General features: G+C 36.0%; 1 protein-coding gene across 3 annotated transcripts in view; it reads right to left on the bottom strand.

Annotated features, from left to right (window-relative positions):
* LOC119077483 (bestrophin-2) overlaps positions 1–18,230 on the bottom strand; it is a 45,961-nt gene that overhangs the window by 24,847 nt on the left and 2,884 nt on the right. For all 3 annotated transcript variants that reach the window (XM_037184695.1, XM_037184697.1, XM_037184696.1), the window contains exon 2: positions 9,575–9,934. In XM_037184695.1, coding sequence (XP_037040590.1) covers positions 9,575–9,645 — 71 coding nt within the window. In that variant the 5' untranslated portion in view covers positions 9,646–9,934. The remainder of the gene's footprint in view (positions 1–9,574; positions 9,935–18,230) is intronic.

The raw sequence follows: 18,230 nt of genomic DNA, 5'->3' as shown, positions 1-18,230 counted from the left end.
ACTATTTCTCCCCAAGGTGAACACAACGTTTTTCAAGCTAGAAACTTGCGAAAATCCGCATTTTTGTCCAATTTGAAGAAAATAAAACAAAGAGGCTGCTTTGGTATTCAGCCATTTTAGGTGAGAAAATGATCATTTTCTCACCCTAAATGGCTAACCCGCCAGTTTAGTGGAAAAAATGAATATTTTATCGCCTAAAATGGCGTCTGTCAGAATGACAACAAAACGTCATTTTCACAACGGTTCATAGTGGGCAAAATAAGGATTTTCGCTTCGCTAGCATGAAAAATACTATTTCATCCATGCGTGACGTGAAATCCCGTTTTTATTTACGAAACAAACACATTTGTTTCACCATTTTTCGAAATCGAAAATTGCACCCCATGTCAAAAACAAGAGTTGAGAAAATAAAATTTTTCTTACCTGAACTGTCATCGGATAGAGCGTCAACAAAACGCAATCTTCTCACCGCATTTGAGTGGATAAAATAAGGTTGTTCACGAAGCACACAAGTTTTCGTGTGAATTTTTTTGATCCGACCCTTAGCCGAGGTCAATAAACACACGAAAACGAGACTTTTCACTGTTATCCCTAGTTATGTAATGGATTTTACATGCTACATGCGTCAAAAACCGTACTGTTCATGTTTCAAGCACTTCTTTCGACGCCATTAGCATGTAAAATCCATTACATAACTCGGGATAAAAAGTGAAAAGTCTCGTTTTCGCCTCGGATCAACAAAATTCACACGAAAACTCTACTTTTCATCTTTTTATCCCTAGTCATGTAAAATACTATTACATGCTCAAACATGAAAAACACGGTTTTCGAAGCATGTAAAACCATTTGAGCAACACAGCATAATATTTCGTAAAGTTACTAACTGAGTCGATTTAGTATACGTTTGACGTTTCTCCCATATATAACCCGGCAAAAGTTTGCGAGCTTTACGTAACATAATGGTTTACCCTTCTTTGTGTTTGTAAGAAGTCATAACAAGTGACTGAGCTTCGAACGCAGTCTCTTCACAAGTGACTTTCTCAGTAGAAACTACGTGTGCTAGTCATTTACTTATTCAGTTGAAAACAGGACAGTAGGACAAATAGGAAAAAGTTCCAAAAAGTAGGACAAAGGGAATTAACGGAAGAGTGGAAGTGCTGGATCTGATACAGTTAGGTTGGGCAAAATCTAATGTCCTGAATGTTACAACCAAAAAGTTGGGGCAAGTGTCTGCAAAATATTTGTAACAAATTTTGACTCCCTCCTCGTCCTCATTTTGTTACACAAAAACGAATTCACTGAGCTAGATAGCAAGACAATTTAACTATTTAACTATTGAGTAGAGGTATGTATTTCGACACGAAACAAAATCACGAAAGTCTCATAAAAATTGGACGATATAAGTGCGCTAGACACTTTAATAGGTAAACGTGGCTACAGGTAGCAGTCATTACAAGGCAATTAACTTGATTCATGCACACATATATATACGTAAATGGAATCTTTCGAACTGGATTACTAACTGGATTATAATTTGATCTATCTGCAGCTGAACAAGTCTATTTATTCGATCAATGTACCATTGAAAGTATTTAACATTGCAGAATTTTGCTACATTTGCCCCATTAACCTGTCCGAAACCGTTTGAATTATGAAAAATTCACTCTCACTGCTTTAATAACAATGCAGAAAAATAATGTTGAAAATTGCATAATATAATTGGAGCACCACACTATTAATATACATCACTGTGTGTCTAATAGGTCTAATATCTCAATTAATGAAGTTCACCTTTGTCATAGTCATAGACTGTGTTATGTGGTATGTTTGTACATAAATTTGTTCAGATTGATACGTGATGAATTGAATAACTGTATTATGCACGCAGACAGGTGATCGTTTACAGTCAGAGCGCTTATTTCCTTTGATTATAATTGTGCAACTAGCGAGGTTACAATAAGCTTTGACATCTGTTCTTTAAACAGCTGAAGAGAAATGAAAGCCTTTTAATAGCTAGTTTGGTAGTCAACTACCAGTTTGGTAGTCAACTACCAGTTTGGTAGTCAACTACCAGTTTGGTAGTCAACTACCAGTTTGGTAGTCAACTACCAGTTTGGTAGTCAACTACCAGTTTGGTAGTCAACTACCAGTTTGGTAGTCAACTACCAGTTTGGTAGTCAACTACCAGTTTGGTAGTCAACTACCAGTTTGGTAGTCAACTACCAGTTTGGTAGTCAACTACAAGTTTTGTAGTCAACTACAAGTTTTGTAGTCAACTACCAGTTTGGTAGTCAACTACCAGTTTGGTAGTCAACTACCAGTTTGGTAGTCAACTACCAGTTTGGTAGTCAACTACTAGTTTGGTAGTCAACTACCAGTTTGGTAGTCAACTACCAGTTTGGTAGTCAACTACCAGTTTGGTAGTCAACTACCAGTTTGGTAGTTAACTTTCCGTTTAGCCTTAAATAGACAAACAAGTAGAATAATTTCATCAGTCGTTGTGCAGTTCTCGAATAGTAAACATCTCTGCCTAACATAACCTTTAGAAGTCAATTATAATCTTGGTAGTCCACCACTGACTACCAAATTTTCAAATTGCAATATTAACTGTGAGCTACCAGTTATCAGATAACAAATAGTTATTTGCCTGGTGTTGATTCTCTCACAGCATTGAAATTCTGAATGTTAAATCAGCTACCAGAACTACCAACTACCAAATTACTTATTGTCGGAAAAAGTCTTTTTTCCTAAAGAATACGTTAACAAATGCAAGGTTCGGATCGGGTTCCAGTAAATGTTTAAATTCAGGTTGAACCGAGCAGAATTTGAACGTCTAAGATTTCAGGCTCGAATGAAACTTGACCTGAAACTTTTACTTTCCGGTTTGAACCGAACCTGAGATGAACCTGAAGTTTTCAAACTAGATTAGGTCGGATTCGGGTAACACGAAAGTTTTACATCATAAGCTACCAATTTTCATGAAAATTTCCGGATTTCTTGAAAATGACTGATTTAACTTGACATTTTCAAGTTACGGTCAGGTTCCGGTCAGATTCGGATCGAGCCAATTCAGGTTCAAGTCCGGTTTGAGTTGAACTCGAAATTGATTTTTTTCGGTTCAGGTCAAGTTCGGGTTGCGGACAGACCGAACCCGACCTATTAAACACAAGTTTGAGATTTGAAGAACGAACTGAAAGATAATCGTTATGTAGGTACTACGTACTTTTAACCAGTTCGAGCGCCATAAGATATACATGGCGCAATAATATTAGCGTAATTTCATTCGAGCGCAATACTTTCTTCCTCATCGAAACAGATAAAAAGAATTGCAAGGCGAACTGTATCTACGACCCCAGATTTAATTTTAAATTAATTTGCCTATAAATCGCTGTTCACCGTTACCGCTAGTTCATAAATAATTTTAGTTATTTTCATAGCCATTAGCATCTGCATTCAAAGCTATTATATTGCTATTAATAGTAAAAACATGTCAATCAAACAACTTTTTATTCAAATTTTTCATAAATTCAATAAATATAAACAAGTGTTCCTATCTGCGAAGGCTTTCGAGACGTTGTGTTCTCGCTATGTTTTGAAATAGAAGGAAAATGTCGTCAGTTATTTGAAAGAAGATTAGGCCTACAATCTAAAAGCCACGAAGTCAACAAGAACGAACGGTTTACAACAATTTTTGGGATAGACATTAAACAAGCGCAGCAAGTAGATACGAATCGTGGAATCACATCGTATCACATCATTAATAGTACAAGTTTGGTTTAAAATTCCGTTAAATCGAATATAAAACCAAATGCAACCCTGAAATGATCAGACTGTTTGCCAAAGTATTTACGCTACAATAACGCAGAAACGTTTCCAAATGAACTGATCGAATCATCAAAATATATTTTTGAGTTAAACTGTTGACGTATAGTGAGTCTGCACTCCACACAATTGAGTGGTAAAGGTGTTTGTTCTCTACTTAATTCGATTAAATTAATCAACGAAAATTTCATCATATACGCTTCAAACTCGAGTTGCTGATACAACAGAGAGTATAATGGATAATTACTGACATTCTGAACCTTTTTTTTCGTTATGCATGGCATACGACAACGACTGTGCAAATATTTTAGCAAAATCATTATGTCCGACGACAGGTTAAAATTAAATTAAAAACAAAATTAGTTGTAATAAGCATGCACGAGAGTTTAAAGCTTGTAAAATGGTAACCTGTGCTACGAGAGACGTTTTGTTATTTAAAAATGGGTCAAGTGTTGTTGCTAGCAGGTTTGAGATTTTTGAGTCGATAATTTTGTTTCGCAACAAATTTATTGCGAGGAAGTTGATTCTGTACAGAACCGATGAGTTTTTTCTGGCATTTTTCCAAAACAAAACAACGAAGGGTATAGGAAACCAAAGTATGAAGAAGGTAATGCAAATGAGCAATTCAGTTTCGTTGCGTTGCACCATTGCACATATTATATTGAATTCGTTTGCGTCAAGTTGCAGCTAGTGGTGAGGTGAATTCGATTCCATACAAACTTAGCAGGTGTGACCAAAGTATATAAACACTGAAGGTAACGCAAATCCGCAAGAACACACGGACCCCTACTTTCGGGTGAATATAGTTTTTAATATGTTGGACACAAGTCAAATTAACTTTGTTAGGTTGCATTGCATTGCAACACATGCCAAAACTCAATACTATACAAGACACTTCCAACAACATTATCGCGCCAAACGTCACGGATGCAACATAACAAATCTTATATTCACCCGGAACTTGGGGTCCGCATTTCTTGCTATTCTCTGAGGATTTGCGTTACCTTCAGTAAGTATATTTACCTTGGGTGCGACAAGAAAATCACACAAAAAAATATGACGATAGCAACATTACAAAAATGAATTCACCTCAAAGTCGGGATCCGTAATTTCTCTGATCCGCTGAGGAATTGCATTACCTTCAGTGTTTATACACTTTGTAAGAAACCTCGGTTGGCCACATTGAGTACTTCAATCTTTGAGCTCTATTAGTAGTGACGTTGGTTCACAAAAAATAGGGCTGACATTTGTAATTTTATGACGAAATGTCATGCTCAAATTCTGGGTGAATGTCAGATTTGTTATGTTGCATCTTTGACGTTTGGCGTACTAATGTTGTTGGAACCAAAGTATATAAACATAGTGAAGGTAATGCAAATGCTCAGCGGATCACAAATTTTACGGAACCCAAGTTTCGGGTGAATATAAGATTTGTTATGTTGCTTGCGTGATGGTTGGCGTGTTAATGTTGGTAGAAATGTGTTGCCCTGCATACAATTTTTTGCGTTGAGTATAAGGATGCAACCTAACAAAGTGAATTTAACTAGTGGCCAACATCGTAAAAATTATATTCACCCGAAAGTAGGGTTCCGTGAGTTTTTGTGGATTTGCATTACCTTCAGTATGTTTATATACTTTGGTTGGAACGGCATTGGTTAGAATTGAATTTGACCTATGGCCAAGCCAACGATATAAAAATGATGTTCACCCGAAACTAGGGTTCCGAGACTTTTTGTGGATTTACATTGAGTCCAACACACATTAGCATCTAGTGTCATCGGGAATACGATATTTCTAATGTTTAAATCAGCTAAAATCGGTTAAAACCGGTTTTAACAATAGAAATATCATTTTCCCTAGTGACACTAGATGCTAGTGTGTGTTGGTCTAGTGTGTTTAAATAACTTCAGGATTTCCTCTGAGTATTGAGAGGGATTCTTTTGAAAACAGCCAAGAAAGTTATTCTACCCTAGCCAAAACGAATTTCAAAAACATTCTGAGCGATTCTTTTGAAAATCCACCTATCAAAATCGGACCCATTTCGTCTGGGATGGATGGATATACACATGGTTTGAAAGATCTTTGCCAGTAGACCTCAAACAGGCCTCAGATAGTCTCGACTTGAGACTCTCGAGCTACACCTGGTTGCTGGTGGAAGATCTACGAAGGTGGAAAAAGGGTGTTTTTTAACCTCATTATTTGGCCGCTATAAATGATCGTTCCGGATGAGAGTGGACTCGTTGGAAAGCTGAGCTCAAGTACTTTCGGGTCATGCCTTGTTTGATTAGATTCATTGATATATGTTTGTAAAAATTTACAAGAAAATTTTTCTAAATCTTTGTGAACTTTAGACAGGTCTGGGCTGGTACTGATGACGCTTAATGTGAACCTAATATGCTAGTTGTAGCGTACATTGTCTAAGCTTTCCATTGATACCTCATTTCAGCTACTATTTCATCTTAGATGCATCTAAACCCCATAAGACCTTATTTGGCCCAAAAGCACACGGCTCGTGTAACTGGAGAAATTTTTGTAAGAGAAGTGCAAGTTTTCGGTTTTTGATCATCTTTCACCAGCCACACAGGCTTCGAAGAATTTTTTTGAAAGTGGTTTTGGATTTTTGGGCAGAATGGGCAGAATTTTTGGGCACACATAAAAAAGTCCACTGGAAAATGCGTCCGATTTCGGTAGGCTGTTTTTCAAAAGAGTCTGAGCAATAATTTTGATTATGGATCTTGGAATAGTGCTACTCGACAGTACACCTAAAAAAATCTTGTCCAGCTTAGCTGTAGTCTTTGTACGAATGTACTGTACAAATTCGCGACAAGTACATTATGTTAACGTAGCAGTAATATTTACAGCACAGCTGTATAAATGTACAGTTAAGCGAACGTTGATTCCCTGATCCAAAATTAAAAATTGTACAGAAAATATAGTCAAAATCCACCATTTTTCATTGTTATATTATTTAGTACGTTAAATTATATTAACTAAATTAACTAAATTGAAAAAAAAAAAAAAAAATTGGCGCTAACTGCGGCTAGAACCCATAACCTCCGACACTCTAGTCCACCACCTTACTCATGCGCCAACTCAGAACTTGTGTTTGGTAAACGATATGTCAAAGAGATCTTATAATATCGTACGTCTCCATAGTACTGTTTTTCTGAACATTAATGTTCAGCTGAGCAGTATTGTGAAATTGAACTTCAAAAGTTCTCATATTCTTATACTGTTGTGCTGTAATGTAAAATGTCAAAATATCGAAAATAATTGAGAAATACTAGAAATTTTTTTTATTTTTTTTTAGTAGATTTCGTTAAAATTAATCCTAAATTTGTACCTGTACATGACACAAATTCCACCAATGGAGTGGCTTCTATTCTTAACAAAAATTACCCTACTCTATTTATCCAGAACCATGGAAACTTTGTTTTTTTTTCGAAAAATGTGTTTTTTCAATTAGTAGTTTTCATTTATTGAAACTGATTGTCCGAACTTAGTCCAAACTAGGCATGCCCTGAAAGTACTTGACTTCAGCTTTCCAACGAGCGCACATTTAGCAGCCGTAAAATGAGTCCGAAAAACATCCTTTTTCGACCTTCTAAGGTCAGCCACTATCAACCAAAAGTGACTAGAGACTATCTGAAGCCTGCTTTGAGATCTAAGGGCAACATTTAAAACCATGTATATATCAATCATAGACGAAATGGGTCCGATTTGGATAGGTGGATTTTCAAAAGAATTCCTCACAACAACTTTTAAAGCCTTTTACCTGTTGAGAAAACGGATTGTATTAAGTTGTTGATATCCAAAATAGAATTTATCGTCATTTACAATTATTTTATTGATCAACAAGAAAACAGGACTTTCGTCGGCTTAATTTTCGACGTATTTAGTGGTGGACACCAATCACTGAGCGAGAAGTACCACTAAAATAATTTATTATCGCCCATAAGACTATAACCTCAATATTACTAAGAATGAAAATGTCAGTAGCAACACAAAAAATACTTAGGTTATGTTTATATATAGATCATCTTCATAGCCGATTGAAATGTCATCCACGTCAAGAAATGCCATCCCAACGCACTGCTCCTAGCATGAACATAAGAAATATTTGGAGGCTAATGAAGTCACAGTAGGCACTGCGTTTCTTTCGTAAAGATAAATATAGATAGATGACTTGTTTTCGTTGTATGAGTTAAAACACACAATACAATCAATCTTAAGCGGTAGCTGTCATCACAAAAGCCTCCAAATTGGATATTTGTCAAAGTAGTGTTCATGCTAGGAGCAGTGCGTTGGCCATCCACGTTAAAAAAATTTCATACACATGAATGAATGAACGAAACATTTAACGAAACTTAAGTGAGGTTACGTTTGAATAATAGTCGGTTCGTGCTTGGATCATTTTGTTCGGCGAAACCGTTGCAAATCTATAATTTGTTTACGAAAATAGTTATTTATGTATAACTCGGTGCGTTAATCCGTCTTATTTACATAAAATCTGGTTTCTACATTTAGCATACTTTAATAGAAATTTTACCGACCCTGAAAATAGTTAGTCATAAATTTGTTTGATGTGATTTCATCAAAGATTCCATCGCATAAGGAATATGAAATGCTTTAAATTGATATCCGGAAGGATAAAAGATGCGAGTAGAGGCATCAGAAAATCTGCTATCTACAACGACAGCTTTTACCGTCAATTACACTAAAAAAAATCTTTCATTATTCCAGTTCATTTATTCACCGCTGAATTTATGAATTACGAATAAATCTAGAATTGTATTGAAATGTCATGCAGTTTTTAGTCTTGATATTATGGAAGTTTCCACGACCTACATTCAATTTGAATTATTCAAACTGTCATTCGTTCAGCTATATTGTACATTTTACATCTCAATAGTACTTTGGATCTGTCACAAATCATGTACTGCTCTGCTGTACAAATTCGCGACAAGTACATTTGGTAACTTAACAGTGCAGTAGTACATCTTAGCTGTACATAGTACTGTCATTCCGTTCAACATTCAACAATTACGTAGAATATACAGATATGCTGAAAACTAATGTTCAGCTATGTTGTAAAATGAACAGCAGAGTTACCATACGCAAATATTTTTTTATAGGTGTAGAATGGTCAGATTTATTGAGGTGGCATGTTGGTTCCTAAAGTTACACCACTCCTCACGGTCCAACGTCTTCCCAGTTAAGAAACTTTAGAAAATTTCTGAGGTTCTTTTGGGCTCTCTTCCCAGTTCTAGAATTCAATGAATTTGACGTTTTTCCGAGGTTTTCTTGGGTTATCTTCGAATCTTTTGGGAATATTAGGTTCACAGTAAGTTAGTTCCCAAAATTCCGCAAACCCAGATGATCCACCATCTTCCCACTTGCAAAAATCCAAAAAAAATTGCAAAATTTGTCAGGTTGTTTGGATGTCCGCCTGGAATTTTTATACAATTTTGCGAATAATGTGTTGGTTCCCCAAATTCCAGCAGCCCCATGGTTAACACATGATATGGTTTGGATATCAACGGTAACGGTACCATTAGTAGAAATGTAACTTGCTACACACACAACAACGTATCGAATTTCTTGAATTTGATGCGAACGATGTTGTGTGAAGCTTCAGTGACGAGTAGAAAACGTTGGCAACTTACATATGTGATAAGATAACTTGAAGATGAAGATGTTTCCACTCTGGTCAGGATTTATAATTTTATTGTAAAACGTCGGCGCCACTTACTTGAATAAAATTTTCCAGAAACATCCAAAACTGCTTCCATTCGGAACTTCTCCAGCATATGACACGGTCATTTTATTGGACTAACTGTTTGAATTGGTTCGACCTCTTTGCGTTATCCACTTCTTCGATATATCCACTTATTAACCCGAACGGATGCACCAAACTCATTTACATTTAGTCGATTTAATAATACATTCAATGGTCAATCGACCGTCACTATTTTCGTCGTTTCGTTAAGACACATTAAAAACGAAATTTATTTTGTAATTTTCTAATTGGATTTATCTCGACGTACACAACACATTAACCAAAACATTTTTCTTTATTCATCGTCACACTGCATTATCATTGATGTAAAAGCTGTAAGCACACAAAATGTTATGGTTTTGGTGTCACATTTTTAATTCGAACAAAAAAAACTCGTCGGTTTGATTTGAAGTGATTGTGAATGGAACAAAGGCTGAACACAATTGGAAAATGTTTGGATTCGAAGAAGTTTCAAGCAAAACCACAAATATATCACAAAACATGATGTTATGATCAGCGGTTGAATGCCACGTGAGATTGTATAGGTTTTGCAGATCGTACAGCTCCTTCCCAAAATACGCCACAACTCTCTTCCACTGAACTAATTTCAATTCAAATCTTCTATCGTAGACCAGAAACAGAGAACCTAAAGGCTAAGGGTAATTATGCTATCCAAAAAAATGCATGACGCACTATTTCAGAAAGGGGTACGGAATGTGGAGTGGAATTACAACGAAGTTTTATCTGACATTGGGAAGACAACGGGGCTTCTTTTTGCGACTTTTTAAGAGTGATATCGCCAAAACTTCAGGTGATTTTTGTAACTTTGGGAACAAGCGGTCTCCGATTTTAATGAGTGATAGCTCGTTGGATTCGCCTTTTAATTCTAGGAAACACGTATCTTTCACTTTTTCGAAAAAAAATTTACTTTCTGTGAAAAGTGTTCAAAAGTGAACACATGTCAGAGGGTACCGAAAACAGTTTTTCGACAATAACTCAAGAAACAATTATTTTAAATTATTGTAATGTTGTACGAATGTCGGCCTTGGAAAGACCTACAGGTAGAGTATACGCACGGCTTGGTGCGAGTAGATCCGCGAGATTTATTATTAAAAATATAGTGAATGATCAGAGAGTCCGCCTTCTCTGCAGCTTCTATGTTCCGCGGAACTGAGTATGGGGTGTTGTAGCTGGCCTCACCCACTATCGTCCCACATATAAATGAACCCAGTACTTTTGTGCTGCAAACCTACCGAAGTCTTGTAAAAAAAGTTGGTGCCAAAATGCATATTTTTTCCTTCTTTCTGTACGCCCAACTGCTGAAACAGCGTCTGGAACGCTTCTACGGGAATAATTTCATATAGTCTACCATTCTGTTTCCTTATACGCTTCGCTATGTCGCGAACATAGATCGTTATAACCCATACTCAGTTCCGCGGAACATAGAAGCTGCAGAGAAGGCGGACTCTCCGAACATTCACTATATTATTAGTAATAACTCTCGCGGATATACTCGCACCAAGCTGTGCGTATACTCTACCTGTAGGTCTTTCCAAAATAATTGTTTCTTGAGTTATTGCCAAAAAACTGTTTTCGTTACCCTCTGACATGTCCTCAATTTTGAACCTTTTTCACAGAAAGTAAATTTTTTTTCAAAAAAATGGCAGATACGTGTTCGCTAGAATTAAACGACGAATCGAATGAGCTATCACTCATTAAAATCGGAGACCGCTTGTTCCCCAATCACCTGAAGTCTTGGCGATATCACTCTTAATCTGAAATTTCGGAATATTTCTGAATAAGTTCCGAAAAATTCGGAATAATTTTGACAGAATTCGATTTTTTTCGGAATTCTGTCAAAATTAATCCGAATTTTTCGGAATTTTCAGATTTTAAATTCCCAAAATTGGAGAATTTTTTTTTGAATCGGACACACCATTTTTGTTTCCGGACGTTTATGGTGCTATCGATAGGGAATTTACAGGTGATCATTTCGTAGAAGTTTTTTTTTTTAAACGACCTCTGCGGCTCGGGGCGACTCTAAGAAAATTTCAAAATTTCAAAATCATGACTTTTTCCGAAAAATTTTCCCCGAAATGAAACGACCCGGCCGGTTTTGATCTAATATTAGTTTGTAGAGAATTGAGAGACGATTCTAATAGAAGTATCGTCGGGTCGAAAGGTTGTAGCTGTGAGTCAGGGTGAGGCATCAAAGTCCAATTTTGTGGTTTTGTCAATGAGCACCCCAACCGATTTTGATGAATGGGAAAAGAGTAACTATAATTCACTGTCATTTTTACGTTAGCAGGACAACACAGAAGGATATGGTAATATGGTATACTCATCACGAAGCTCTTATGCACATAAGTCTGTCACAGTTCCAAATTAAATTTTATTCATTTTGTTAGTCGGATGCGGAAATTTCTGACACAGAGGAATCCGAAGTCAATTCCATAGCAGTGAACATGTCTTCCAATAAAGTAGCCATTAGCTCAGATAATTCTTTAAACATCGTTTTCGCCTTATTTACACTTCGTATTGCGTCCTTCTTCACAGCGTCGTATCGACGAGCCTTTATACCCTCACTTATGTATTCCTCATAAAACCGGACATATTCATCCAACTCGCGTACCTTTGTTTTGAATATTTTGGGTGGTTTCTTTCCATTTGTTTCTTTATATTCCCGTACAAATTTGTCGATCTCCTTGTCCATGTCAAATTTGATATCTTGCAGGTAAGTTAACAATGCTAGTTAACGGTAGAAATCGTTCTAACTAACGAAATAAAATTTTATGATCAGTCGCTAGTTCTTTGTAATGGAATATTTTGACATTATACATAAGCTTCGTGAGTCCCTTCTTGGTGCCGAATTTCCGTCTGCTATTCTTTGTCGTCGCCGTTCAGCATAATTTCCTTCATATAAACGCCGTGCACTCATTTTTGATTGATTTTGATTTAGAAAAACTATGAATTTTCAGGACAAAAAATTTTGATAAAATGTTGTTTGTTTCGGTTTTAAATATGTTAGTAGTAAACTGAGTTTAGCTAAATTCGATGTTTTTCATAGCCAACTGTAATTTCAGTTATAATTCAAGCGGTAATTTAGTCAATTTGAATTTAAGAAACACGAGAAAATTGAACAGGGAAACTTATCATGATTCATTAACCTGTCACATACGACCTGTTATCGATAACGACGACAAAAATAATGACAAGCTCTGGGTAATATGGTCCTTTATAAAAGTAAAACGCATGTTAACAAAATTGAAGTACAAGATTTGAAATCAACAGATTAAAAATAATTTGATCGATCGAAGTAATAGATTCGATAATAATGCTGGTCTGCAACAGATTAAGTGCAACGGAGCAAGGAAGCGCATTTACAAACTTCTTCTGTAACGACATGTGAACAAATTTTTTTGACAATGTGAGTATACTAGACAGTTTGCGCAAATGACGTATAAATTATAGATCTCTTCGTTTGGTGAAACTGATGACGGAAACGTGAGGAATGGTGGGGAAAAGTGTGCAAACTAATTGAAACCAACTTCACAATTTCACATAGTAATGAATAAGTGAGTGCGTCCAATTCTTTGAAATGAATGTAAATGAACTAAATACGGGGAATTCCCTTAGAAGCAAAGTTGGTTGTCATTAGTTTGCACACAAAACTGAACCATCGATCGTCACGCCAGCGGTCATTTTAGTGATCTATAGGTCAACTTATAAGTTGGAAATTATAAGTAATCGTTGAGAACGTCTTGTATGAAGATGTGACTTATAATTTCCAACTTATAAGTTGACTTATGAATTAAACGTCATTTGCGCAAACTGTCTACTATTGGCAACGCTGCGTGTATTCTGGGAACTTTGGGAGCTTTGGGACCGGATAGAGTAGATGATTTTTATTTTGTTGTAACCTTTGATTTTTGAAAAGATCGTTTTTTTACGGGCTGCGCCTTGTGAGCAGTGTTTTTTTTCGCATATTAAAATAGAGATAATAGTTTACATATGCAAATGTATCCAGATGAACCAAATTTGTTTTTACAAAATAAGAAGTTGAAAAGTAGAGTTCAGGTCCGGACTGGCCATATATGGCAACTAGGCAAAGCACAAGTGCGCCTTTTGGATTTTGCGCCTTTTAAGAAATAAAATGTATGTACTATTGTATCGCTGGTCTAGATGATATTATGAAACGTAAAAGGCGCTAATTGTAATTTCTATATTTTGTCGTTGAAAAACACGAAAATTTTCGCCTGCGCCGCTAATGAAAGAAATCGTTAAACCTTCAACGGAATACAGTTTCACCTTCGATTTCTGTCGAAAGAAATGAGTTTTCTTTAGTTGCTTGACGGGTCAGATTCTTTGACTGTCTGTCTGAATTTCGATTTTGGTTACCTCAATTGGAAATGAAACTCATTGAACAATCCATTCTTATTCCATACAAAGAAACACCAAGAAATCAGTTCGAGAAATTTTTTCGGAATAATTCCTAGATTACTACTCCGATGTTTTCAGAATTGTACCAAATGTTTTTGGTGTTGTTGGTGAAACTTTGGGATTTTTAAACGGAAAGTTCGGTTGGTCGATTTTCACATGATTATGATTTAGCCTAAATACGACTAAAATAAAAAAAAACAGTCAAGAAGAATCGCCAAAGTAAAATCGCCAAAAAAAATTTCTTGGCGATTCTTCAGACTTCGGCGTTTCTTCACACTTTGGCGATTTTTCTTGGTGTTTCCTCGTTTTTTGTTATTTTGTTAAATCACAAGAAAAATCGGCAATGCGAGAAGAAACGCCAAAAAATGTGAGGAACGACCAATTTTCCATTCTTGGCGTTTCTTCGTCGATTCTTCTTGGTGTCTCTTCGCACTTTGGGGTTTTTTCAGGTGATTCAGCAAATCAACAAAAGATGATAAAACTCCAAAAATCTCTAAAGTTTAAAGAAGCGTCTTCACATAAGAAACTGACAAAGCGGAGAGACATAAACATAATCATTATATAAAATTAAAGCAAAATTATTTATTCACCCCGCTTGCTTTTGAGACTTTAGGTTGCATGGGTCCTGAGACGAAGAAATTTGTAGAAAAATTGGGATCATTAATGAAAAAGGCAACTGGTGAGGCTAAATCAAAGGACTATCTTTTGCAACGAATTTCAATCGCTATACAACGTGGAAACGCCGCCTGCATTTTGGGCACATTAGGGAAAAATAGAATAGATGATTTTTATTTATTGTAAATTTAATATCTTTTTTCGGAAAAGATCGCTTTTTTACAGGCTGCGTCATTATTGTGAGCAGTCTTTTTTTGCGCATTTAAATAAATTTGTTGTTGTTTAGAAACGTTATTTCGTAGAAGGATAAAATGGCTAGGATCTTACGAAGCGCGTTTATGTTACATTTTGTAAAAGGTTAAAATTACTATGATCTCGCGATGTGCCTTTATATTACATTTCGTAGAAGGATAAAATTGCTAGGATCACACTAAACGCTTACGTTTCGTAAATGGATAAAATTCGCTAAAGTGTGATGAAACGTGAAGATATAAACAAATCATTTTTGTGTTTTTTCACACCTCGACGATTTTTTTTGCGTTTGGTGATTCCTCTTGTCGATTGACCATTTTTTATTTTTTACATCGCCAGAAAAAATCGCCAAATTGTGAAGAAACGCCAGAAAGACAAATTTTCTATTCGTGGCGTTTTTTCCCATTTCTTAGCTTTTCTTCCGTTTTCTGACGTTTCTTTACACTTTGTGGATTTTTCTTGGCAATTTCTTTTTTTGGCGATTCGATATTGGTGATTCATCACAAGAATACTAAACGAGCCATCAGAACAGTCGGAGCGTTTGCTGCGACTGAGCCCCGTACAAACCCGTATATCTATTGCGTACGTGACCCTATTGCGTCTGTCACCCTACTTTGACCGTAAACATATTGCGCCGGTTAATGTAGTTAAAGTAAAATTATTATGGAATGTGTACATCTTAGAAATTGCGCATAGCGCAATTACGAAGCCCCGTACGACGTTCCTTTCAAATGAAACAAAAATTTCAAATAGCCCTAAAATTTTAATTTATTGAGTATAAATACACATAGGGCCCTAGTACCGGCCTTAGTCCGAGGACCCAATTTTTTTTTTTTTTCAACTACATTCTATTCGGCCTTCGATTACCTTCTAAATTAAACAAAAATTACGACAAACGGATGAAATTTACGCGAGTTGTATGTAAAATACACATAGGGCCCTAGTACCAGCCTTAGTCCGAGGACCCAAATTTTTTTTTTTTCAATTACATTCTATTCGGCCTTTGATTACCTTCCAAATGACACAAAAATTACGAAAAACGAATGAAATTTACTCGAGTTCAATGTAAAATACACATAGGGCCCTAGCAGTGGCCTTAGTCCAAGGACCCAAATTTAATTTTTTTTTCAACAACATTCTATTCGGCTTTTGATTACCTTCCAAATGACACAAAAATTACGAAAAACGAATGAAATTTACTTGAGTTCTATGTAAAATACACATAGGGCCCTAGTAGCGGCCTTAGTCCGAGGACCCAAATTTAATTTTTTTTTCAACAACATTCTATTCGGCCTTTGATTACCTTCCAAATGACACAAAAATTACGAAAAACGAATGAAATTTACTCGAGTTCAATGTAAAATACACATAGGGCCCTAGTAGTGGCCTTAGTCCAAGGACCCAAATTTATTTTTTTTTTCAACAACATTCTATTCGGCTTTTGATTACCTTCCAAATGACACAAAAATTACGAAAAACGAATGAAATTTACTTGAGTTCTATGTAAAATACACATAGGGCCCTAGTAGCGGCCTTAGTCCGAGGACCCAAATTTAATTTTTTTTTCAACAACATTCTATTCGGCTTTTGATTAGCTTCCAAATGACACAAAAATTACGAAAAACGAATGAAATTTACTTGAGTTCTATGTAAAATACACATAGGGCCCTAGTAGCTTTTCATTTCTAAGGCCCTAACTCACGGTCCACTCACCCGATTTTAAAAAACTTTTTTTTCCTGGATTGGTATTGACAATACCTATCATTTGCCGTGTCATTTACATTTCCATCGTTTATTTTGCCATAAATATCACCAAAAGACCTTAAATCACTTAGGTGGCCCTAACTCACGAAGGGCCGACCCGAATATGCCCATCTTCGAACTTAGCCTCACTATTTTGACTATCTTTCAGGGAAAAAAAAAAATTTGAAATCGGATTTGATTTACTCAAGATATCGACGTGACGGACAGACGGACAGACGGACAGACGGCCCAAATTTTTATTGCGGATTCGTCATCTATGAACATAGGCAAACACTTTGCCCTTACCGTCTGCTTCGAATTCCATCAATTACACACGGCATCGTAATCCTATAAGCCCCTTCGTACTTCGTACGGGGCTAAAAATCAGGGAAATCGGTTTATTAGCGTTTTTCACTTTTAATGTATTTGGTAATTTTCTAATAATTTTTATTTTAATCCTAAGCAAGTTTTCAATAGAATTCAGCTTCGAACGGTTCATAAAAAAAAATTCGCTCGCTCTGCTCGCGTAGTATACTTAACAATTTAGTACTTTTATCAATTCCAACTGTAGCATAACAAACTGTATCCGAAATAATGTATAGGATTTGTGCAAGTAACAGCTGAAAGAGAGCATATGCTTATATTCTTTCTAAATAATAAGTTTTCGTTTTTTGCGCCTTTCGACTCATCGCACAAGTGCGCCTTTTGGGAGCCAGTCCGGCCCTGGTAGAGTTTTTGTTGCTATTTTTTCGATCGACAAATCTTGTCTAAATAGATGCATGTCATGTGCATTTGGTATGTAAATTAGTTGTCATTTTCACAAAGATGACCTCAACCTTTGAAAAATTTCTATGAAATTTTATTTTTTAGAGGTTAGCTTTGTGAAAATGACAGTTAAATGCATCATATTGAATGCACTTGACAATTAAAAAGCATTTATAGTGAAGTGAAAATAACCCGTATGTTAACCAAATTAGTAAATAAAATGTTTAAAAAAAAACAATTTTGTTTGCATCGGTATCAGAGTTGTCAAAATTGATGACCTCTTATTGGTTTATAACGAACTAAAACGACCACCCCTTAAACACTTCACGTCATTTTTGGTTTGATAACACTGTGACACTTTAAACGTCAGTCAATATTTTTGTTTGGTGATTTCACAGCACTGCTACTAGCATGAACACTGAATTGACAAGTGTCAAATTTGGAGGCTTTAGTGATACGAGCTACCGCTTAGGATTGTTTGTATTGTATGTTTTAACTCATACAACGAAAGCAAGTCATCTATATGTACAACAGAAACGCAATGCCTTCATCAGCCTCCGAATATTTTCTATGTTCATGCTAGAAGCAGGGCTGTGGTGATTTCCATGTTTACGTTTTGTTCAAATTCTGACCCTATCGCATACAATGAGAAAATACAACCTTATTTGCCCGATAAATCACGGTTGCGGTACGAGGCTGAGTATGCAAAATTCATGAAATGGCAAGAAGCACAAGACACGAATTCATTCACAGAGGAAGTATTGCTGGAGTATTTCAGTGAGATGGCAAAAACAGTAGCACCAACAACACTACG

The sequence above is a fragment of the Bradysia coprophila genome, unplaced genomic scaffold, assembly GCF_014529535.1.
Source record: "Bradysia coprophila strain Holo2 unplaced genomic scaffold, BU_Bcop_v1 contig_235, whole genome shotgun sequence".
Classification (NCBI taxonomy): Eukaryota; Metazoa; Arthropoda; class Insecta; order Diptera; family Sciaridae; genus Bradysia; species Bradysia coprophila.
Note: the sequence above shows the minus strand (reverse complement) of the source record. Positions and strands in the feature narration are given on the sequence as shown.